The sequence below is a fragment of the Pongo abelii genome, chromosome 12 (genome assembly GCF_028885655.2).
Source record: "Pongo abelii isolate AG06213 chromosome 12, NHGRI_mPonAbe1-v2.0_pri, whole genome shotgun sequence".
Taxonomy (NCBI): domain Eukaryota; kingdom Metazoa; phylum Chordata; class Mammalia; order Primates; family Hominidae; genus Pongo; species Pongo abelii.
The window spans coordinates 23,679,710-23,705,387 of record NC_071997.2 but is presented as its reverse complement, the minus strand read 5'-3'; the positions used below and the strand labels follow the sequence as shown (position 1 = coordinate 23,705,387).

General features: G+C 46.7%; 1 protein-coding gene and 1 long non-coding RNA gene across 2 annotated transcripts in view; both read right to left on the bottom strand.

Annotated features, from left to right (window-relative positions):
• Positions 1-18,807, bottom strand: part of LOC100439468 (tripartite motif-containing protein 43) — a 175,034-nt gene extending 156,227 nt beyond the window's left edge. Inside the window, exon 1 of the mRNA XM_054547117.2 lies at positions 18,265-18,807. Coding sequence (XP_054403092.2) covers positions 18,265-18,799 — 535 coding nt within the window. The 5' untranslated portion in view covers positions 18,800-18,807. The remainder of the gene's footprint in view (positions 1-18,264) is intronic.
• On the bottom strand, positions 462-9,409 carry LOC134759630 (uncharacterized). The gene is made up of 2 exons (XR_010136157.1): positions 3,471-9,409; positions 462-3,288 (listed from the first exon to the last, which is right to left on the bottom strand). It is a non-coding gene; the product is annotated as an uncharacterized LOC134759630 (long non-coding RNA).
• Positions 18,808-25,678: the final 6,871 nt, after the last annotated feature.

Genomic DNA, 25,678 nt, shown 5'->3' with positions numbered 1-25,678 from the left:
CTATCAGACACATTATGTCTTTAGAGCAATTTCTATCAGGTCTATAAAATTCAGTACTAGTCAGTTCCCATAGTTGCAGTAGATTTGAAGAAAATATTTTAAAATAGTATTTCAAAGAACTGCACTTTGCAGCCCTGAAAGTACCCTTGAAGAAATTATTTCCTGGCCAGATGTAGTGGTTCACACTTGTAATCCCAGCACTTTGGGAGGCCGAGGCGAGTGGATCACCTGAGGTTAGGAGTTCAAGGCCAGCCTGGCCAAAATGGCAAAACCCCGTCTCCACTAAAAATACAAAAAATTAGCCAGGCATGGTGGTGCATGCCTGTAATCCCAGCTACTCAGGAGGCTGATGCAGGAGAATCACTTGAACCCGGGAGATGGAGGTTGCCATGAACTGAGATCGTGCCACTGCACTCCAGCCTGGATGGCAGGGCGAGATTCCATCTCAAAAAAAAAATAAATGAAATGAAATAAAATCAATACATGGACATACAAATTGTCAGACCCATGGTTAGGTTCATGAGGCAGCACAACCAGGAGCTTATATTTGCCAACAACAGCCAGGCCCACTGACAATCTGGTGTCATGAAGGGACTTGTTCAGTGGAACTGTTCCAAGGAGCTAAGTAAGTGGTTGACAAGGTCTTGCTCTGTCACCCAGGCTGGAGTGCAGGGGCACAACCATAACTGACTGCATCCTTGAACTCTTGGGCTCAAGCGATTCTCCCACCTCAGCCTCCTGAGTAGCTGAGACTACAGGTGCATGCCATCCCACCTGGCTAATTTATGTTTATTCTTTGTAGAAACAGGGTCTCACTGTGTTGCCCAGGCTGGTCTCAACTCCTGGCCTCAAGCAATCCTCCCACTTCAGTCTCCCAACATGCTGGGATTACAGGCGTGAGCCACCGCACCTGGTCAAAGTAAAGTCTAAACACGTAGAAAAGGAATCCCTTACCTACTTTGTGAAAGTGTGCCAACAGTCTTCTCTAATACTACTGCTCCATCCAACAAAAATGGATGTGTATCCACAAACAAGCTTGAAAAGCAACTCTTGCAAGAGAAGTATTCTGTCCGCTACTCAGAAGCCCTCATCTCTGCTTTACCCAAAACCAAATACCGTAGTTGACTGGTTTCTATATATACAAACACCCAGAGGATAACTCATATATTTTACTCAAACTGGTTCAAACAAAGGATAACTCATATATTTTACTCAAACTGGCCTTTCCTTCCCCCATCTCATTACAACTCCACCGTGCTGTCTCTCACTGCCCTTCCTTAACCAATTTCTGTTTAGTAGAAGTGACTATTAGACTAGACATCATTTAGAGTCAACAGCTAAAACCTAAGGACGACCTTGCACATGTGTTGTCTCTGTTTCTACAAATAAAACTCAACAAAATTAACAGGCAGGAGAATGGAATGACTTCAAAAGTCAAAAATGAAAATATATCCAGCCTGGGCAACAGCACAAGACTCGGTCTCAAAAAAGAAAACCCACAAAGACACAAAGAAAATATACAAACTGGGTATGGTAGCTCACCCCTGTAACCCCAGTGTTATGGGAGGCTGAGGCAAGAGGATCACTTGAGACCAAAAGTTCAAGATCAGCCTGGGCAACTTAGCAAGAACCCATCTCTACAAAAAGAAAAAAAAAATGCTTAATGAGTTGGGCATGGTAGCATGTACCTGTAGTCCCAGCTACTCAGGAGGCTGAGGCAAGAAGAACACTTAAGCCCAGCAGTTTGAGGCTGCAGTGAGCCACTGATGGCACCACTGTACTCCAACCTGGGGAACACAGCAAGTGCAAAACCCTGTCCCATGAAGAAGGGGAAGGAGAAGAAGAAATGAGAAGAAAGGAGGAGGAGGAGAAGAAGAAAAAGAAAACATGCCGGGCGCAGTGGCTCACAACTGTAATTCCAGCACTTTGGGAAGCTGAGGCAGGTGGATCACCTGAGGTCAGGAGTTCGAGACCACCCTGACCAACATGGTGAAACCCCATCTCTACCAAAAATACAAAAATTAGCCAGACGTTGTGGTGGGTGCCTGTAATCCCAGCTGCTCGGGAAGCTGAGGCAGGAGAATCACTAGAACCCGAGAGGCGAAGGTTGCAGTGAGCCGAGATGGCGCCACTGCACTCCAGACTGGGGAACAGAGTGAGACTCCATCTCAAAAAAAAAAAAAAAAACCCACACATACAGGCTGATCCACTGTCACACAAGTGACCAGCCCTTGGGCATGCTGGCTGATCCTCTCAACTTGTGTTTTGGAAATTTCCATGCACAGTCCAAAGGCGAGCAGGGTTGCAAATCACATAATGCAACAACTCCAAAAGGTCTGGAGGTTGGCCTGGGCCAGGACTCCTCCACCCTGGCTGCACAGACAACCACCTGAATAGCTTCCTGAAGAGCTTTACAGAAACACCAATCTCCAACCCTGAACCAGAGACCTCACCCCCTTGGTTTATATGGAGCTTAGGTATCAACATTCTAAAACCTTTGCTACCAAGGTTAAGAGCAGTTGCTCTAGCACCAACTGGGGATGTCACTCAGGCTGAAGTGCAGTGGCGTGATCTCGGCTCACTGCAACCTCCACCTCTCGAGATCAAGCGATTCTCCTGCCTTAGCCTCCCGAGTAGCTGGGACTACAGGCGCCTGCCACCACACCAGGCTAATTTTTGTATTTTTAGTAGAGATGGGGTTTCACCATGTTGGCCAGGCTAGTCTCAAACTCCTGACCTCAGGTGATCCACCCGCCTCGGCCTCCCAAAGTGCTGGGATTACAAGCGGGAGCAACCATGCCCAGCCTCAATACAGATTCCTATACGGAGGTGTCTAGAATGGGCCCCGAGATTGTACATTTCCAGCAAGTTCCCAAGAGATGCCAGTGCTGCTGGCCCATAGGCCACACCAGAGAAGCAACGGTCTTTGATAGCTAGCCATGCGCCTTTTTTACCCTCACTAGCCTGAAGCTGATCCCAAAGGTGCACTTCTTCCCTGAACCCATAAGCCATTCAAGCAAACCCAAGTCAGGAAAAAACCCTGTTCTTCTCCCACGGGATCACTTACTCTTTCTTATGGAATTGCAGCATCCTAAAATGCACATCAGTTTGTCATGGTATAGCGATTCACTGTGCAGGCTCTGAAGTTAGAGTCTGCCAAAGGCAGCCAAGCCGGCTGGGTACGGTGGCTGACACTTGCAATCCCAGCACTTTGGGGAGCCAAAGTGGGAGGGTCACTTGAGCCCAGGAGTTGAAGATCAGCTTGTGCAGAAAAGTAAAACCTCGTCTCTACAAAAAAAAAAAAACCAGTTAGCCAAGTGTGGTGGTGCATGCCTGTAGTCCCAGCTACTTGTGAAGCTGAGGCAGGAAGATCACTTGAGCCCAGAAGTTCAAGACCAGCCTGGGCAATACAGTGAGACTCCATCTCTACAAACATAAAAATAAATTAACTAGGCATAGGTGGTACACACCCGTAGTCCCAGCTACTCGGGAGGCTGAGGCAGGAAGACTGCTTGAGCCCAGGAGGTTGAGGCTGCAGTGAGCCATGATCATGCCACTGCACTCCAGTCTGGGTGATAGAGCAAGACCCTCAGTTGTGCAACCTCCTAAAAAAAAAAAAAAAAAGTTTCTTATCGTCTCTAGCCCCAGCTTCCTCATCTGTAAACTCTGGATGACACCAGTATCACAACTCCATGAGATTAACATAGACACATAAAGCACTGAGCCCGGCACATAGGGCCTGATATAACATGTGCCGTGAGTGCTTACCATTACTCTTGATAATAATGGTAATACTGGCCAGGCACAGTGGCTCACGCCTATAAATCCCAGCACTTTGGGAGGTCGAGGCAGGTGAATCACCTGAGGTCAGGAGTTCAAGACCAGCCTGGCAAACAAGGTGAAACCCCCATCTCTACTAAAAATACAAAAAATTAGCCAGGCGTGGTAGTGGGCACCTGTAATCCCAGCTACTCGGGAGGCTGAGGCAGGAGAATTGCTTGAACCCAGGAGGCGGAGCTTGCAGTGAGCCGCGATCATGCCACTGCACTCCAGCCTGGACGACAGAGCCAGACTCCGTCTCGAAAAAACAAAAAATAAAAAATAATAATGGTAATACTACCACTTTCTGATACCACTGTCTCCTGGATCTCCTCCTTGCTGCCTGAAACTCCTTCACAGTAAGCTAGGAATGAAAAAAAGTGACAGGTTTCACTGTTGTTCAAACGGTACCTTCCCAACAACCTCTCAAACTAACAGGCAGATAAATAATGCCCCTGATAAAAGCACCTCTTATGCAAGAGCTTTCGATCACGAGTCCTGACCTAAAAAGCTTTCTAACACCAAAAGCAGAGACTGAGCTGAAAATACCACTCCCCGGAATCTATAAAGAAAGCAGCTTCACTTCTCATCGGTAAAGAAACAATGCAGGGCCAAAACTCTTCTGCCTCGGACTAAAATCCCCCCTATTAAAACACACTAAGATCTGTCGAAAATTCTCCCAATTATTTCTCTGCAATTTTGTTACAAAACACTTGAGTATTCTGGAAAGTTTTTGAAAGCACCATTCATTACTTTCATTAGCAAAGCACAAAAACAAAGGGGAAGCGTGAAGGCAAGAGACAGACGCACATAAATACATTCCAATCTCCCGTGCTGCTAGGTCTTTTTCACATCCTGTAGGAAACTAAAACTTGGAATTTCAAACACACTCACATGAAAAAATGTTTACAAATAAATACAGGAAGGGATCAGAATCAAAATAGGAGTGCTGCCACTAGATAAGCTTTATTACTTCAATCACTGCTTAGCGACTTCCCTAAATACATATGGGGAGAGGGAAGAAACATTACTTTAATTAATGAGATGTTTAAGGTCTTCAAAGAGGAAAACAACCCCTTCAATACTGTGGTATGAAAAAGACGGATGAGAGGAAGTAGTCCTCTTGAATACAAAGCTAGGGTGTTGATAACTGCAAGTCTGACTTCATCCCACTGCCTGCCAAGCCCAGAATGTGAATGAGCCTTCAAGACACCACTCCCTATTCAGTATGATAAATAGGTCAACTCCTGGGTGAAGTCTTCAGGTGATTGGCACTGGGTGCCTTTAGCCGAACTAAAGTATTAAAAGTTGCATCAATCTGTCAACCCTTACAACTACCTACCTAAGCCAAAGATGTTCTGTGTTCCTTTATTGCTGATTTAGCTGCCCGAAATCACCATCTTAAGATGCCCAAAATCACATCTTAAGAAGTGTTATGGGCACATGAATTATAGAGGCCTATATAATAAGGATTAGAGAAGTCACAAAAATGTCAACTTTCCTATTTATTTTATAACACAGATTATCTATTTGAGCTCCAGGGTATTCTCAGAACTATTACTAGTTAATAAACACTAAAGGCCTTTAAAACATCTCTGCATTTTATTAATACAGACAGTATTTACATTTTACACTTTTATCCTTTCCAAGTTTTAAAAGTATTTTTAATGAAAAATGTGTAAGTGATGCCTTTTAATGTACTTTAAATACAGCAAATAAATTTTATGTAATTTCCTTTGAAGCAGCAGTGTTGCGGCTGCAATTATTTAGGAAGTAACAAGTAGAAAGTCCTACACAGCTAAGACAGCTAGACAAACACAATTCTCCTTGACCTGCAAAAGAATCAGCTTAGACTTTTGGGTGATCTTTAGATCTTCATTCTTAGCTAAATGATGCATACATACTAACACCGGAGTTTCTAAAGCACTTTTAGAAAAAAAAAAAAGTAGCCCTTTAAAACAGACAACCTGGAAAAACAACACTTGATATCATAAACAAGAATCAAGCTGATTTTGTGAAATAGCCATTAAAATTTTGCCTAATCTATGTTTGAAACTTGAAGAGAAAGAAAAAGATCTAATACTAACAGAATCTATTACATGAAAGGGGCATTGTCTACAGTGAATCACTTAATCTCCATGACACCCTACAAAGATGACAATCCCAAATTACAGATAGGAAAACAGATTTACAGAGCTTGTATTATGTGTCAAAGCTTTGGTCTGGGGGGCCCAAACCAAAACCTGGAAAAGCTCTTCCATTATGGACATGTTTGGAGCATCCAAATCAATGTCACTGGGATTTTATTTCTTAAATTGCAGAAGGTTTCCTTGGTGACTTTTTTTTAAGGGAGACAGTTTTGCCACATGATTTCCCACATGTAGTGAAGTTCTAATGAGGACCAGATAAAACAATTTAGAAAAGCCTATTCTAGTGAGACTTAATCACTTAATCACTCCTGGTAAAAACAAAGGGACAGTACAGCTAACATGTAGTCCACCTGGCCTCCTACAATACCTTTTCACATTCTCTCTTTGAACCCAGACAACAACCCCACAAAGCAGGTGGTATTAAAAGGCAGGACTCTCGACCAGGCACGGTGACTCATGCCTGTAATCCCAGCACTCTGGGAAGCCGAGGCGGGTGGATCACCTGAGGTCAGGAGTTCGAGACCAGCCTGGCCAACAAGGCGAAACCCTGTCTCTACTAAAAATGAAAAAAAAAAAAAAAAATTAGCGGGGTGTGGTGGTGCATGCCTGTAATCCCAGCTACTTGGGAGGCTGAGGTGAGAGAATCAGTTGAACCCAGGAGACGGAGGTTGCAGTTAGCCGAGATCAAACCACTGCACTCCAGCCTGGGCAACAGAGTGAGACTCCGTCTCAAAAAAAAAAAAAAAAAATAGAAGGCAGGAATCACGTGCTCACAAAGGTACTTCTCTTAACTCTCCATAAATGTCCGGGAGAGATTCCTCTTCAGAATCCTGATCCATGATGTGCCGCTCTGATGGTTTTCCTTCCTAGAAGCAAAATACCTATCACCAAACTTTCCACTTTCCGCTAACGGTGTTTTTGCAAACATCTGTGTGGGTCTTAAAACATAAAAGATAAAAATGACCCCACCATAGAAAGTTCAGGAGTTGGCCAGGCACGGTGGCTCACACCTGTCATCTCAGCACTTTCGGAGGCCGAGGTGGGCAGATGACTTTAGGTCAGGAGTTCAAGACTCCATCAAGACCAGCCTGGCGAACATGGTGAAACCCCATCTCTACTAAAAAGACAAAAATTTAGCCAGGCGTGGTGGCTGGAACCTATAATCCCAGTTACTTGGGAGGCTGAGGTTGTAGAATTGCTTGAACCCAGGAGGTGGAGGTCGCAGTGAGCCAAGATCGCGCCATCGCACTCAAGCCTGGGTGACAGAGCAAGACTCCATTTCAGAAAATAAAAAATAAAAATAAAAAATAACAATAATAAAGTTCAGGAGTTTATTAGCATTGCAAGTGTCCTTGGAAAAAATATTCCTGATAAGATGTGCCTTCATAATTTAAAATATATTTATTTCATATTCCTCAACACAACAACTGCTAAAATGCCACCACCTTCCAGATGCAGTAAAAAATAGTTATCAATCCAAATGATGCACTTAGAGATCTACTTGATTTGTTTTTGTTTTTTTGAGATGAAGTCTCGCTCTATCGCCCAGGCTGGAATGCAGTGGCACGATCTCAGCTCAATGCAACCTCTGCCTCCCGGGTTCAAGCGATTCTCGCTACTCAGACTCCCAAGTTGCTGGTATTACAGGCACCTGCCATCACACTCAGCTAAATTTTTTTGTATTTTTAATAGAGATGGGGTTTCGTCATGTTGGCCATGCTGGTCTTGAACTCCTGGCCTCAAGTGATCCACCCACCTTGGCCTCCCAAAGTGCTGGGATTACAGGCATGAGCCACTGCACTTGGCCAAGATCAACTTGATTTGTCTAGAAGATTTTTTTTCCAGATCTCTAACAAAGTGGTAAAGGTACCAAATCCTATGTTCAACATTAATGAATTTAGTGATTAGTCATATCCTGTGTTGTAGCACATCAGGAACCAATATCCTGCATATTTTACCTCCTTCTTCTGCAGGTGCTGCTGTCTGTAATAAAAGAAATCCAAGTTTAGAGTATAACCCTGCTGGGCAGGAATCTGGCTAACCATTATTCACATATGGCTTTGCACACTGGGTTTCAGCATTATAAATGACACATGTTAAATGCCTTTGTGGTGTAAGAAAATACGTTCCGTGGAAGAGTTGTTTTCGTTTTTCCTTTGTCCCTCAGACTTCTAAAGAGTTTAGTTTTTAATTTTGGACTTAACATTGGACTTAGAGAAGAAAATTAAAACACAGACATAAAATCTTTTTTCCAATTTGTATTGTCTATGTAAAAGAAATTGAACAAAAAAACCTAGTCTCATATATACCACCTACACAAAAACAACACTCCTTTCTTTGTGTTTTAAATATTAATACACATCTTTTGATTGGTTAGCAATTTTAGGTTTTTGAGACATAATATCAAGTTGATTTCTTAAGTGTTGAAGAAGGAAACACTGATTTTTAGTGTAGTCTATCTCAAAGAGGCTTTTTGAAACATATAAACCCTATAACATAGATTAGTTTTCTAATCTAAAGGGATATGGTACAATCAACTAAAAGGGAAAGGCCAGGTGCGGTGGCTCACGCCTGTAATAATCCCAGCACTTTGCAAGGCTGAGGCGGGCGGATCATGAGGTCAGGAGTTCAAGACCAGCCTGGCCAACATGGTGAAACCCACCTACCAAAAATACAAAAAATTAGCCAGGTGTGGGGGCAGGCGCCTATAATCCCAGCTACTCGGGAGGCTGAGACAGGAGAATCGCTTGAACCCAGGAGGCAGAAGTTGCAGTGAGCCAAGACTGTGCCACTGCACTGCAGCCTGGGCAACAAAGTGAGACTCCATCTCAAATAAAAGAAGGGAAAAACCAGACACTAGAAAAATATACATCTGAGTTCCAAAAACTGAAATCTTACAGTGTCTGAGTAGTTAAAAACACCAAGATTGGGAGAATGTTGACTTGACTGTCATCTCTAAAATGACTTAAATTTCTACCACCATAAAACATCAACCCCAGAAATACACACGTATGTGCATATATATATATAAAAAAAATACACTGTACAGTTCGTATCATGCAATATCATACATCTGTAATTCACAAAGGGAATTGTCTTAGTTACTTCCGAGTATGATGTGATTTACATTAAAAGATACTTATCTTGAGACAATAAGAAATTCTGGGGCCGGGCGCGGTGGCTCACGCCTGTAATCCCAGCACTTTGGCAGGCTGAGACGGGTAGATCACGAGGTCAGAAGATCGAGACCATCCTGGCTAACACAGTGAAACCCCATCTCTACTAAAAATACAAAAAAATTAGCCAGGCGTGGTGGTGGGCACCTGTAGTCCCAGCTACTCGGGAGGCTGAGGCAGGAGAATAGCGTGAACCTAGGAGGTGGAGCTTACAGTGAGCCGAAATCACGTCACCGCACTCCAGCCTGGGCGACAGAGCAAGACTCCATCTCAAAAAGACAAAAAAAAAAAAAAAAAAAAAAAAGAAAGAAAAAAAGAAAGAAATTCTGAAGGACACCCCAGACAAATTTTTTTTTCTGTTAGAGACAGAGTCTCTCTGTGTCACCCAAGCTGGAGTGCAGTGACACCATCATAGTTCACTGCAATCTCAAACTCCTGAGCTCAAGCAATCCTCCCACGTCAGCCTTCTGAGCAGCTGGGACTAAAGATGCACACAACCACGTCTGGCTAATTTTTTTTTTTTTTTTAGATGAATCTCCCCATCGCCCAGGCTGGAGTGCAGTGTCGCAATCTCGGCTCACTGCAACCTCTGCCTCCCAGGGTTCAAGTGATTCTCTCGCCTCAGCCTCCCGAGTAGCTGTGATTATAGGTGTGCACCACCATGCCCAGCTATTTTTTGTACTTTAAGTAGAGATGGGGTTTCACTACTTTGGCCAGGCTCCAACTCCTGACCTCGTGATCCACCCACCTCAGCCTCCCAAAGTACTGGGATTACAGGCATGAGCGACCACACCCAGCCTATGCCGGGCTAATTTTTTAAAAAAGAGACGGGATCTCACTATGTTGCCCAGGCTGGGTCTTGAACTCCTGGCCTCAAGCAATCCTCCCACCTCAGCTTCCCAAAGCACTGGGATTACAGGCGTGAGCCTTCTCACCCAGCCAACCCTAGGCAAAATTTACCCTAACTCTCAATAGCATCCATTTGACCTGGAGAGCAAGCCCCGTCATTTCAAAGTTGGGGGGTTGGGGGGGAGGCAAAATATTCTCACAGCATGGATGGGAGGAGTAAGAGGTCCTGGACCCTGTATAATCATCTAAAAAGCCACTGCACATCACTTATGGTCCCATAAGCACCAAAACCAACCGTGCAGAGCAGGAGTCCCTGCACAGCTCAGGGAACTGGCAGTGGGAGTCCAGCCCAGCACCTCTGAATATGAGAACATGGGGAAGCAGAGGCTCACAGAGCTTGTAAGATTTGCCAAAGCTCAAAATTTCTGGGAGCCAAAGCCAAATGCTGGAAAGGCTGGTCCATTACGTGCATCCTTGGGGCATTCTCAACCTCCACTGCACAAAGGTAGCTGGCGAGCTGGGTAAAAGGAGTCTCTGGCTAAAGAACAACTGGTGAAGCCCTTAGAGGGGGTAGGGGGTAGCACACAGAGACCAGGGGACCTGGAGGCTCAGCAGCCAGGAGCTTACCAGACAGTCACAACAGGACACACTGGATAGGCCTGAGAAAGCAGGGATTCCACACTATATGGAAAACTCCTGAAGACAGCCAGTTTTCATTTGAAGTGTTTTGAGCATCTCTGATACACATATATATGTCATTTTATGAAATGCTCAGAACTATAAAATACCTAAAAATGGAGCGTTGTTCATAGTGGCTTATGCAGTCTATTTTTCTAACATCTTTATTGACATATAATCACATAACCATAAACTCCATCCACTGAAAGTATACACTTGAATAGAACTGTGCAACCATTACCATGATCTCAGAATATTTTCATCATCCCAAAAAGAAACCTCATACCCATTCACAGTCTCCATTACCCCAAACTCCCAGCTCTAGCGAAACACCACTCTACTGTCTCTACAGAGCTACCCACTCTGGTCATTTTATAGGAACAGAATTATACAATATGTGGGCTTGCTGCTATGAACACTGATGTACAGTTTTTGTGTACACATTTTCATTTCTCTTGTGTGTTTGTGTGTGTGTATATATATAAAGAGTATATATAAAATACACACAGAATAGAGTACGGAGAGTATATACAAAATATACTCTCTTTAGGTGAAAAAAAAAATAATTGATATTTAAAGTCACCTGGGTGTGGAGCTTGAAATTGTATTTGCAAGGACCAACATGAGTTGATGGAGAAAAAAGGAATACACAAAAGTAATATTTAAATGGCAAAAACCACGTAAAGACAGCAGGCCAGATGCAAGAAGGCACAGACCTATACACGAAAGTTATTTTAACTTTATTTACTAAAATTTTTATTTACTAAATAAGTTAAAACAAAGTTATTTTTACTTATTTGCTAAAATTTAGGCCAGGCATGGTGGCTCATGCCTGTAATCCCAGCACTCTGGGGGACCAAGGCAGGTGGATTGCTTGAGCTCAGGTGTTTGAGATCAGCCTAGCCAACATGGCGAGATGCCATCTCTACAAAAACTACAAAAATTAGCCAGGTGTGGTGGCACACAACTGTAGTCCCAGCTACTTGGGGGGCTGATGCAGGGGGATCGCTTGAGCCTGGGAGGTTGAGGCTGCAGTGAGCAGACATCACGCCACTTCACTCCAGCCTGGGTGACAAAGACCCTGTCTCAAAAAAAAAAAAAAAAAAAAAAGGAAAAGAAAAAGAAAAAACTTGTAAATAATGACTAAAAGACAAAAAAAATCAGTCACCTTTTTACTTTATTCACTGAACTCGGCATTTACTTTGATAAAGATTTGCTTCTGTACAGAAAAGTTACCCAAAACAGGTAATTTACTGATGTCCAGCTCTACTGCCATTGACCTTGGTCCCAGCCAAGAATGCTGAGCGAGTGGCCAAGCAGGATGAAAGCATGCTGTGTGGGCTTAGCATGCCATCTCCCCCGATGGAAAATTACCTATAGAAAGCATCTTCTGGCCCAATCTTACATGTTTATTTCCATCCTTGAAAAAAAATACAGAGGGCTCTAATCATCTATGGGGAGCTCAACATCACCAACTTGCACCCAACTCTGTGGGGAAGTAGAACCTCCCAGGACAGACGGAGGATCTGTCTGTGGGTTTGCATCCAAGTGGGACTTTATTCCCTCCACAACCAATTCATCCATGTCTACCATAAGCCAACAAGCGCTTCACATCTGCCAGATTCTCTCTGAGAATCTCAGATCCTAAACATTCCTACTTAGTCCTGGCACTCAGCCAAGCATCTCAACTGACGGAATCAGAGGCGCCAGACCAAGCATAGGTGTGTTCCAGGGCCAGATTCTCACACAGCCCTGGCCACCTGCCTTGAACCTCGCCCAGTGCGAATCCCAGGAGGGTCCTCTGCTTGATCTGAAAAACAAACTGAACTCCCTCAAGACAGCTGATACGAAAGAGTAACTTCTAGGTACTCCAAACCTCATTAAATCTTAGTTTCCATTACAAGCTGTTTGTGCCAGTACGTCAAACACACCAAACCTTAAAGTCCTTTAAATTCACGAGTGCTGATGAAAGTCCTCTCAGCAGAAGTGTATTTTTTGTGTAAGACCAGAGTAACATGTTGATTCTCAACTTTGTATTTACTCAACATTCTGACTGCAATGTCAGACGCGGGCTATTCACTAAGACTGAAGCTCAGCCACCGCTTCAAGCATTTCACCCGGAGGAGAAAGGGCGCATGGATACACTTGAAAACCACACAGCACAGCCCAGGCATCTGAGTTGGTACAGGAGCTACACCCAGGATGTCCCCAGGAGAGGCAGCAGGCAGGGAGAAAGATCCTCTAGCAGCTTGGGCTGGAGAGCCAGCCTCCTGGAGATGGCTATCTGGGCTAAGACTCACGAATGAGTGCAAGGAAGGGGCAAACGTTCCAGGCAGAAGAAACAGAAAATGCCAGAACGGAGGCAGCAAAGTGTATGTGAGTCCCAGGGGGTGGAGCAGCTGCAGAGGGAGTGGCTGGAAGGCAAGAGGGGTCCCTACAGGGACAGGCTGTGCTCAGAAGGCAGGACTTGGAGAACGCGGGACAAAGGCGCTTCAGCACCAGAGGACAATGTGACTTGAATTCTAGAAAGATCAGCCTTTCAAAAATGTGTAGTTTCTTTTTCCTTTTTGAGAGGGTAGGCAGAAAATGTTAAAAAATAATAATAAAAAAGCTGCTTTCATTTCACTATTTTTATGCTTGCCTCTATTTTCTTTCAATCTCTGCAATAGTACAACTATTTTCCTAAAAGTTTCAATACACTTGTAAATGAATAACATGCAGTCATACATTTATTCACAGAAAAATTCCATACCAACCACAAGATTTTTCATAAAAACCATGACTGTCATTATGTTACTAATCAACAGTCTCCCGCCACCAAAAAAGCACATTTTCAAAAGTTTCTGTCCATGAACTCAACTTTTTAAAAAATACAGGTCAAGCATCCCTAATTAAAAAATCCAAAATCCAAAACACTCCAACATCTGAAACTTACTGAGCACCCACATGACGCCACACCTGGAAAATTCCACATGTAAGTACTTAACACAGACTTCTTTTCAAGCACAAAAATACTGCATAAAATTACCTTCAGGCTATGTGTATAAGGTACATAGGAAACATAAATTCTAACAATACATTAGACTTGGGTTCCATCTTCAACCTATCTCATTATATATACAAAATATCCCAAAGTCCAGAAAAATCCAAAATACTTCTGTGGTCCCAAGTATTTTGGATAAAGGATGCTCAACCTGTAATAACAACAGGTTGCTATGAAATCACTCTAAAATGATGTGCTTGGGGACAGAAGCCAGAGGCCCCAATAATCAACCTGTAATCAGGCCAACACCCGCAGCTTTTACTTCCCCAGCCCACACACACATGCAACACACAATTTTGTTCTCCTGATTGTGGTGTTGCACGTCATTCAATCTAACATTCTTACCCATCCTTCAATGAAATCACATGCTGCGTTTTTAAGTAAAGGGGAAAAATCCAAGCAGCAATAGTGGGACACTTGGGAAAGTTCCCTGGGTGTAAAACTGCTTGGTGGATAAAACATATTGGTGATTCTATTCATCTTTATGGAGCAGCTAGTATGGGCTGGGTCCAGGACTTTCGAGTTTCCCTCTCATCATCCTGTTTAATACTTACATTAACCCTGCCAGGGAATATTCCACTTGAGATAATGGGGCTCCGTAGGGTTGGTGTACCCAAGGTTAAATGGCTTGTAAACCTAAGTCACCAAACCCAATCCAAAGCTCCTCTACAGGCTGAGAGGAGGGCTATGAGGGAGGTGGGAACAGTGAGCAAAGGGGCTCCAGCACCTCCTCGCCCTCACTTTTGCCCTTCACTCTCTCCTTCCCCTTTTGGTCACTCAGCAACATTTATTTAGAATGAAATGCTAAGGAATTATCCATCCAAACCTCATCTAAGGTTGCTCAGGTTATCCTCCTAGAACTACTTGTTACCCTGACTCTTAGCTAAACACCACAGTCCTTCCTACTGCACAAAGTCTCAGGGTCTTGCCCTGGCATTCCGTCCTCCTCAGTTTGATCCTGACCCCCTGGGCTGAATGCCTGAATCGCCTTTGTCCATACTGCCTTCCTGGAATGCCCTCCCTTTCACTTCTCAGAATCGTAGCAGACATTCTGCAGATTCACACACCTAGACCCCAACTGCAGACCTCAGACCCAGAGCCCATCTGACTCTGCAGGCAGGTGCCTTACCCAGTTAGCAAGCACTGCCCTATACCAAGGTCAGCCTTCCCACCAACCAAGCCCAGTTCAAATCCTAGTGACTAAATGAGACTCCCACACACACCCCATAATGATAGCACCCACCTCCAAAATCCAGAAGTGATTACCGACTGTATCACACTGGTGCCAATTAATGCTACCACCTACTGTTATTTATACTGTTATATATTCTTCCTGTCTCCTAGATTACACTTTTTTTGAAAATTGCACAAATTCAGTCTTATATTTTGTTCATAGAGCATGACTTTTTATACACAGCAGCCCTTCAACCAACCCCACACTTAGCGCTGCAGCTCAGCACCGTGTCCACCTGGAATCACAGGTGTCAGCTCGCAAGCGCAGAAGAACAGATGCAGACACAGTCCATCCTCACATCCTGCGCCCTCTTGAGAACGGTCCATGTAACGTGGTTCCCAATGTCTAGCACCGCACTGTCCTCAGCGAGGCTCCTAATGCAGATGGGTGGATGAGGATGAACAGCTATTCCCACCCATCAGTGATCACAACCACAAAAACATCTTTCATGAGAGGAAAAAAGAAATGTCACACATGACTTAGCGTAAGCCTTCAAATATCTACTCACTGAGGACATGTCTAGTATTAAATCATGACACTTCACTATCCAGAAAAATTGATTTGTGTAACCTGAAGAGAAAACAGCTCAGATGCAATGCCAGAAAATTAGCCCCACCACACCAGAAAATGTATACTGCAGAGAAAGCCTTCGTGATTTGAGAGTTGGGACCTTTCTCTTTTCCTTTTTGTTTTTTATTTTTGGCTTGGTTGGTTATTATACAAGGCCATAAACATGATCTGCCCACATTTTTCCCCACCAGATGGGAGTTCATCACGCCACATGTCACCTAGCAACCTAAATACCACTTCACAACTATCCAGCCACCCAATTCTTCACACAGAATTTCTCTTGTTCTATTAGGCAATACGGGTAAGGAACAGATAGAGAATAAAAGTTAAAACAGTGTTAAATACATATTAACACTTCCTCATCACTTAATATAGAATGGGAAAAGTAGTAAGAAAGACTAAAAATTAATCTTAATCATTGTCTAGCAATTTCAGAAGAAAAACGAGAAAAAGGAGACCTAGAAGACACTCCAGCTCTGGCAACATTTGAGGGTCAACAATCTTGGGATCCAATGACTGAACTTGGTATACTGCAAAGCCCCCGTCAAAATTCACCTACAGAACTCTAAGTTGTACTTAAAGAGCATGTAAGTGTTGAACCCCTGACCCATCTCTGACCTTCCCTCTCATCTCCAACTCCCATGTCACTATCACCCTCCCTTCCTTCAGCTCACAGGCCCCTTTTCTCTTTGTGACACCTTCCCAGACACCCTTAAGAAAACTGCACTCCCTTTTCTATGCCCTGTGAAACAACCACTGCTAATCTTTAATAACAAGGACCAGGTCCGTGACCAAGGCCCTGCACTCTAGCTACCCAGCATCCCAGAGGCCACCTCTTCTCCCCATGTCACCACCAGCTCCTTCACCTGGAGGACCGCGCAGCCTCTTGCTCAGCCTCTCACAGCCAGTGGGGTCCCTTAGATGTCCAGCACCCAGAACAGTGCCGTGGACACAGTCAAAGCTTCAGAATTTCTGTGGAACGAATGCCTCAAACAACTACATTTGAACTACTGCCAAACAGGCAGTTCAGCCTATGTCTGTTTTGTGCAGGATGAAACATGGGACACAGTAGGTAAAACAATTTTAATCATATAAAATTAGTAAAGTGAAAGAAAATGTTGACCACCCTCTTCCTATTCAGGAGCCTAGACGTACTGCAGAGTGCATATTACTTTATTTCTCTTTCCTTGCACAATTTATTTTCTTGGTTTCCAGAGTGCCTGAACAATTTGAGTACTCTTTTGGAACATTTAAAGCATAAACTGTCACACATAAACAACACTTAAAAATGCTAAATGTCCATTTAGATGGTTTTCTTTCCCTTTGTCAGATTTGCAAGATAAACAGGTGCCCAATTCCTACTAATTTTATTTGATTTTCAATAAAAGAGTTCAACTGTAAGGAACATAATAGAGCTACTAAAGCCAACGTCTTCCATCCTTGTGTCGGGTCTCCAAACGTCCCCCAAAATTATCTTTAAAGGCCAAATTTATGCTATTTTTTCCAATATATACTAAAAGCAAAACAAAAGTCTAAAAAGCTTTTACTTCTTAATTTCTGAGAGAACTGAAGATGCCACTGGAGTACCCTGTGTACGCTCAATAGGGCTGACCAAGCCACTTTCCAACGTCATTTGCAGCCCCCAAGCCCACAGGGGCCAGGCCACTGTCGGGAACAAATGGGAAATACTGCACCCAAGCGAATGCGCTCCCCACCAAAGAGGACTCTACTACAAAGGAAATATATCCCCGGGTGCTTGGGAGAAACTTCAGCGTGGGCTGTTGTCAAACACAGACCCAGTCGGTAAAACAATTTAACAAAATGCCTTTTCACTTCTGACACATAGTAGAGGAATGCTGTGAAGTGGAGACAATGTTATCAGTCCACCAGGAAAAAGGGAAATCCACTCAACTCCCAAGTCAGGCCCGGCTCCGCAGCCCAGCCACATGGAACCAGTCCGGGATAGGTAGGAGCTGAGGTCCTCGCAGGAAAACTTTTCATTCTGCGACTCTTCCAAGGTTGTGCTTTCCAGAGCCCAGCAAGTGGGATCAGCTCAGTAAATGTTCGCAAGCGAGTGCCGAGTGCCAGCGGTGGCCCTCCCGGGAACGCCTCCCCGACCCCGAGCCGGCGACTCCCCAAACCCTGCAGCCCCCGGACGCGCCGGGCCGCCCCTGCCGGCCCCTGCCAGCAGGGGACATGGAGGAAAAGACCCCCCGCCGCTGTCCCGCCCCCGCCCGAGGAAGCGAGAGGAGACAGAAGGCTCGCAGCCCGCCTCCGTCGGGAGAGCAGTCACGAAACTCTCCTCACACCAAAAGTTCCCACTCCCCGGCCTGTGCCCCCGGGGCCTGGGAACCGGGAGAGGCCTGGGGCTGGATTTCCCGGCCCGCGCCCCCCGCGCGCTGGCTCGGGGCTTGGCTGAGTCTGCAGACTCCGGGGAGGCGCCCAGGGCCGACCTAAGCGCCGCTGCCCGGCTCGCCCCGCGCTACCGAGGCCGGAGCTCCCGGGCGGAGGGCGAGGGCGGGGGCCGCGGGACCCGGCTGGGTGCCCCCGAGGCTGCGCCCCGGCCCGCGCGGAGAACTTTGGCGCCCGCAGCCCGGGGTGGGGGGCGCCCGCGAGGCCAGCCCGGCCGCACTTTCCCTTTCCCCGCCTCCCTGCGCCTCTCCTCCCCCTTCCAGGAAGCGCCATATTGATCCCGGCGCCGTCCCCGCCGCCGCCCCCTCCCCGCCCGTGCCCCCGGCCCCTCACCTTGGCGATGGCCTTCCGGTAGCGGGTCACCGCCTGCTGGATGAGGCTGAAAACTTTCATGTGGCCGTCCCCGCACGGCACGACCACCCGGGTCCGTCCGAAGCACACGGTCACTTTCATGCCGCCGCCGCCGCGGGCGGGCCCGCGCCCCTCGCCGAGCGCAGCCGGAGCAGGCGAGGCCGGGACCGGGGACGCTGGGCGCGGAGGAGCCGCTGGGGACTCGGGCGCGCGGGCGGCTAGAGGCGCGGGCAGGCGGCGGCGACGCCGGGGGGCCGCTCAGCTCGCATGCCCGGCCCGGCCGCCCTCGCCTCGCCTCGCTTCGCCCGGGACTTGCCTCGCCTCTCCCCGCCGCGGCGCCCGCAGCCTCCGGCCACCTGTTCGGCGTCTCGGCGCGCTCGCCGGCGGCTGCCCGGGGCTGTGTGGCGCTGGCGCTCGCTCGGGGCCGCTGGGGGAGGAGACGGCGAGAGGGGAGGGGAGGGGAGGGGAGGGGAGGGGAGGGGGAGGAGCAAGGCCGGGCACACAACACCGCGCACATGCGGCAGGGGGAGGTGCGGTCGGCTACCCGCGCGGGGCGGAGCGCAGGACCGCAGCCCGCGCCCCCGCCGCCGCCCTCCGGGGCCGAACTCCCTCCCTCCCTCCCTCCGGGGGCGCGGGACCCCTCGCCCCAGTGCCAGCCCGGGCAGGCGGCCGTCTGCCCCCACCAGCCCTAGCCCAGGCGTCCCCCAGCCCCTTCACCCCGCCCGCCCAGCACTCTGCAGGGCGGCGCTCGCCCCTCCTCGGGGACGCCCCTTCCACGCCTCCAGAGGTCTCCACGGAGCCCCCGTTCCCCTTCCTTTGTCACTTTTAATCCCATTCCTCGAATTGGAGGGTTTCGGGTGCAGGCGCTCCCGGGGAAAGCAGTTTGTGCTCAGCGCGGTGAGTCCCCCCTCACCGCCCCGGAGGCTCCAGCCCGAGCCTCTCCGCCCGCGGGGACTCGAGCCTGCAGCTTGCTCGGCTGGGTTTCTTCCCTGCCCGCTCCCTAGCTCTGCTGCAGGGCCGGCAGCGGCAGTTCTGCCTGAAACGCAAGAATTAATAGTCTGCTCTGGGGAGACAGTGGGGAAGCCGTGAGCTACCGGGCCTTTTCCAGAGGTCACTATTTACCTTGAAGTTTCCTGTTGACCCTCTGCTGACCCACCCGCTTAAATAGATTAGAACTTAAACATCGCAATTCTGATACATTTATTTCTTTGAAGTTCTGCAGCATAAGCAATCCTAACGCGAATCCGTGAACAGTCTATTCCGACGCCGCGGAGAAATCTCACGCGGGGATCCCCAAGATGTGCCCGCGCTTAACGCAGACGCCTGAACCCAGGGGAAGGCTGCGACTCCGCGATCAGTGACTTGCGGGCTTGAGACGTTCTAAAGGAACGTGGACCGAGTTAGGGAACGTAACTGAAGCTCATTTTGTCTTAGTTATGGACTATGAGTCCTTAATAAATGTATGTCATTATGTTTAAAGAATGACAAATGTCAGCAAAGAGTGGTCCCTGTCCCAAGCCCTTTCCAGACTATGTGAAATTATTTTTTGCCAGTTGTTTCCAAGGGACGTGAAAGCAATCAGGCTCCCCTGGGATGGCGCAGAACTTGAGCACTTAGAGCTGGAAGAGCTGGCGATCGACCACTCCACCTCCAATCTTAAAACAAGGAAACAAGACACGAGGTTCGTCCGCTTGCCACACTCCCTGCGCTTTGCAGCACCACAGCTGCCCCAGCATAGTGCAGTTTCTCCTAGGAAACATTGCCCTTCCTGTCCTCTCCCAGCCCTGGACCACCACTTTCCACCACCTGTCCCAGCAAATCAGTGCAGTGGTGTTAGCCCCATCTTACTCCAGGACATTGACCAAGGGCCAAAGTCACTTGCCCAAGGCGGCAGAGAAAGCTCAAGGCAGACCCAGAAATAGTCTAGGTTTCCCTCCTTCCACTCAGCCATGGGAAAGGCTCCTCCTACTGCTGTTTGGCTGCAGCACTAGACATTTCTAGCCAGTAATTAAGTTTGTGACAACGATGACAACTGTTGCTGTGGGTTTTTTGCTTCTTACATAGATACTTGGATCCACAACAACAATTACTGATAATTATAGGTGTTGTTTCTGTTTTCATGCATTGGGAGAGTATACTACTAGTTTAGAATGTATACTACTTTATTTTATTTTGTGTTTTTTAAATTTATTTATGTATTTATTTTTATTTATTTTTTTATTTTATTTATTTATTTATTTATTTATTTTGAGACGAAGTCTCGCTCTGTTGCCCAGGCTGGAGCGCAGTGGCGTGATCTTGGCTCACTGCAACTTCCGCCTTCTGGATTCAAATGATTCTCCTGCCTCCGCCTCCCGAGTAGCTGGGATTATAAGTGCCCGCCACCACGCCCAGCTAATTATTGTATTTTCAGTTAGAGACAGGGTCTCACCATGCTGGCCAGGCTGGTCGATCTGCCCGCCTCAGCGTCCCAAAGTGCTGGGATTGCAGCGTGAGCTACCGCGCGACAGAGAATGTACACTAGTTTTGATGCTACACTAGTTCAGAGGGGTATACTAGCTTAAGTATAATAAATTAGAGTGGGGCTTTCTCAAAATAATTCTAATCGAAAGTCATTTTTCAGTAATAACCAGAGTATATAGGACATCGCACTGATCTAGGTTCAGATCCATATTTGGCCACTTACTAGTGCCTTAGACACAACACTCACTCTTTCTCCAACCCGTTTTATCAGCTGAAAAGTAGAGAAGTAGAGCTTATCATATTCATATCCATCTCATAGATCTCATAGGTTATAAGTCAGTCTTTCTTTCTTTTTTTTTTTTTTTTTTTTGAGATAGAGTCTTGCTCTGTTGTTCGGGCTGAAGGGCAATGGCACAATCTTAGCTCACTGCTGCCTCAGACTCCCAGGCTCAAGCAATCCTTCCTCAGCCTCGAGAGCAGCTAAGACTACAGACAAATACCACTATGCCCAGCTAATTTTTAAATTGTTTGTAGAGATAAGGTCTCACTATGTGGCCCAGGCTGGTCTTGAACTCGTGTCCTCAAGCGATTCTCCTGCTTCAGCCTCCCATAGTGCTGGGATTACAGGTGTGAGCCACGGCACCCGGTCGTAAGTTATGAATGTTAAATAAAATAATATATCAGAAAACAGTACGACTGGGTATGGTGGCTCACGCCTGTAATCCCAGCACTTTGGGAGGCCGAAGTGGGCAGATCACCTGAGGTAGGGAGTTCGAGACCAGCCTGACCAACATGGAGAAACCCCGTCTCTACTAAAAATACAAAATTAGCCGGGCATGGTGGCACATGCCTGTAATCCCAGCTACTTGGGAGGCTGAGGCAGGAGAATCGCTTGAACCCAGGAGGCGGAGGTTGCGGTGAGCCGAGGGCAACAAGAACGAAACTCCGTCTCAAAAGAAAAAAAAAAACAGTACATGCTGCCACGCTGCCGCATGGGAATGTATAGCGTAGTACAGTCCAGTTACCGTAATGAAGGCAGAGGGTAACAAAGTCCAGCACAGGATAGCAAATGATGACAGTGGAGGAGGTGGGAGAGATAAGGAGGATAGGAGAAGACCAAGGCTCAAAGAAATGACTAGCCAGGTGATACAACTTTCCAGTGACTGGGCTAGGACTACAACCAAAAACTCCAGCTCTGACTCTCAGGCCTGCACTCAATTCACTTAAATTTGATTCCACATGCAGTTAGTAAAGACCTTCCTTGCAGGAAGCACTGGCTACATATTACAGAATTATAAAGGTGAGTAAAAGAAGGACAATCTAGAGGTCAGAATAAGATAGCTATTCCAATAAGTATAATTCAAGACATTAAATATTCAGTGCCAGCAAAGCATTTATGGCAGTACTAGAGAAGGGGGAAGCTTTCATCACAGAGATGACATCAGGATATGTGGGTACCATTTTACGTACATCAATTCCTTTAACTATTCATACTTAATAAGGATATGGATGTTTTTAAAAAATATGATCCAGAGGATTAATAACACTGATTCCACCAACCAGATAAAGCCTTACAGCTGTATTTAAATCTACCTAGTTTATCTAGATGCAGTGATTCCCTTTCTATTAATAATGGATGAAAAACTACTACTCTATAATTCTAGATGCCAGAGCCTTTGGTGTCTTGAGTCAAAATTCATGAAAATTTTTTTGTAATTCATAAAATTTCATGACACATTGGGAATACATATCCAAGTCCTCACCTGCCCAAATAGAGCCCCCTTCGAAATATTCCAGGGTTGCCCTCAACCAGTCCATCAGCAACCATCACCAAAGTATCCACTGCCTTTTTTTTTTTTTTTTTTTTGAGATGGAGTCTTGCTGTTGCCCAGGCTGGAGTGCAGTAGCACGACCTTGGCTCACTGCAACCTCTGCCTTCTGGGTTCAAGTGATTCTCCCGCCTCAGCCTCCTAAGTATCTGGGATTACAGGCGTGCACCACCACGCCCGGCTAATTTTTGCACTTTATGGTAGAGACAGGGTCTCACCATGTTGGCCAAGCTGGTCTCAAACTCCTGACCTCAAATGATCCACCCACCTCAGCCTCCCAAAGTGCTGGGATTACAGGTGTGAGCCACCACTGGCCCTTCTCTGCATTTTCGTTCTCCTGTTCTGGTTCCCAGACACTGCTGGAAGGCGTGTCAGGACTGCCCTGCTGAGAGAGCCCACTTTGCAAAAGCTTGAGTCCAGGCTGAGATCACCACATCTAGAAGCCCCAGTGTCACCCAGCCTCAGAATGCCAGAAAAGGCCCATCCCTGCAGAAAGCAAGCACCCATGTTTGCCATGACCCACCACTCAGAGCCCGAGTCCCCAGTCAAATATCTTCCTCCTTCCCAGGTCCCAGAGCTGAAGAATGAGGTAGCTTGTTGGTGAAGTCCATGAAAGTTGGCAGAACATGGTGGAGGCTGGCAGAGCTGGTGATATTAACACTCAACTCTGTTAAAGACAAATCTGCAGCAGAGTGGAATAAAGCCACCTAAGCCACTCACTTTCTGGCGGTCCACCTTGACTGGAGGCAGGATTTGGAGAGTCCAGTGATATGAAGAGGTGCTTCCTGGTGATGCTTTATAAATGCCAGTTCTAGCTGAGCGTGGTGGCTCATGCCTGTAATTGCAGACTTTGGGAGGCTGAGGTGGGAGGATCACTTGAGCCCAGGAGTTTGAGACCAGCCTGGGTAACATAGTGAGACTCCATCTATACGAAAGTTAAAAATTAGCTGGATGTAGTGGCACACACCTGTGGTTCCAGCTATGAGGCTGAAGGATCACTTGAACCCAGGAGTTTGAGGCTGCAGTGAGCCATGATCGTGTCCCTTCACTCCAATCTGGGCAACAGAGTGACACACTGTCTCAAAAAATAAAATAGGGCTGGGCACAGTGGCTCACGCCTATAATCCCAGCACTTCGGGAGGCCAAGGCAGGTGGATCACCTGAGGTCGGGAGTTCAAGACTAGCCTGGCCAACATGGTGAAACCTCGTCTTTAATAAAAATATAAAAAATTAGCTGGGCATTGTGGCAGACACCTGTAATCCCAGCTACTGGTGAGGCTGAGGCAGGAGAAGTACTTGAACCCAGTAGGCGGAGGTTGCAGTGAGCTGAGATTGCACCATTGCACTCCAGCCTGGGCAATAAGAGTGAAACTCCGTCTCAAAATAAATAAATAAAATAAAATATAAATGCCAGTTATTTCAGCCTAATCTTTGAGAGTGAAGTTCAGAGTCAAGTTCTTCGGTGAGGCTTAGAGTGCTGGCCTTCTAGGTTGCTGGGGGAAGCCAAAGGTGCAGGTAGTAAGATTGCTGCTATTTTGGGGGAATTTCAGCATTTGAACCAGGATTCTCTGGTGGGTAAAAGTCCATCCTGCCTTCCCTCTGAGGCAGGCATGGCTTTATCAGGAACATAAGGTACTGAAAGTTAATTGGATGTGGTGGCTTACACCTGTAATTGCAGCTACATGGGAGGCAGAGGTGGGAGGATCACTTGAGCCCGGAAGTTCAAGACCTACAGAAAGTGAAGAATTTGGCCAAGCCTGGTGGTGCATGCCTGTAGTACCAGCTACCTGGAAGGCCAAGGTGGGAGAATTGCTTGAGCCCAGGAGTTGGAGGCTGCAGTGAGCTATGATTGCACTGTTGGACTCCAGCCTGGGAGAGAGTGAGACCCTATCTCTATAAAAAGACACACACACACACAAAAAAATTACCAAAAGTTTTTTCTCTCTCTCTCTCTCTCTCTCTCCTTTAAAAAACTTTGAGAATGGCTGGGCGTGGTGGTTCATGCCTATAATCCCAACACTTTGGGAGGCCGAGGCAGGCAGATCACCTGAGGTCAGGAGTTCGAGACCAGCCTGGCCAACATGGCAAAACCCTGTCTCTACTAAAAACACAAAAAGTAGGCAGGCATGGTGACAGGCACCTGTAATCCCAGCTACTTGGGAGGCTGAGGCAGGGAGAATCCCTTGAAACCAGGAGGTGGAGGTTGCAGTGAGCCGAGATTGCGCCATTGCACTCCAGCCTGGGCGACAGAGCGAGACTCTGTCTCAAAAAAAAAAAAAAAAATTAAATGGCTCAAATTCTCAAATCCTGAAACAATCTGGATGGGTAAAAGAAACAGCTGGAGCCTATAATCCCAGCTACTGAAGAAGCTGAGGCAAGAGGATCATTTGAGGCCAGGAGTTCAAGGCTGCAGTGAGTTATGATGGCACACTGCAGTGTAGCCTGGGCAACAGAGTGAGACCCATCTGAAAGAAAGGAAGAAAGAGAGAGAGAGAGAGAAAGAAAGAAAGAGAGGAAAGGAGAGAGAAGGAAAGAAAGAGAAAGAGAGAGAAAGAAAGAAAGAGGAAGGAAGGAGGAAGGAAGGAGAGAGAGAAAAAAGAGAAGGAAGGAAGGGAAAGAAAGAGAAAGAAAGAAAAAAGGAAAGAAAGAAGAGAGAAAGAAAGAGGAAGGAAGGAGGAAGGAAGGAGAGAGAGAGAAAAGAAGGAAGGAAGGAAAAAGAAAAGAAAGAAAGGAAGGAAGGAGGGAGGGAGGGGAGGGAGGAGAAGAAAGGAAAGGAAAAGCAAAGGAAAGAAGGGGAGGAAAAGAAAGAAAGAGAGAAAAATAAGGAAAGAAAAAGAAGGGAGGGAGAGAGGGAGGAAGGAAGGAAAAGGGAGGAAGGAAGGAACGAAAAAGAAGGGAGGGAGGAAGGGAGGGAGGGAGGAAAGAAAAGAAAGAAAGAAAAGAAAAAGAAGTGAGGGAGGGAGGAAGGAAGGCAGGCAGGAAGGATGGCCCTATCTGGGTTTCTAGCCTCAAGCCTCTCCAGCACTGCCTCCAACCTACCTGGAGCAGGAAAGTCCTCTTCCCAATAGGTTCTCCGTAGCCAGACCTACGGGTGTCAGAGGAGG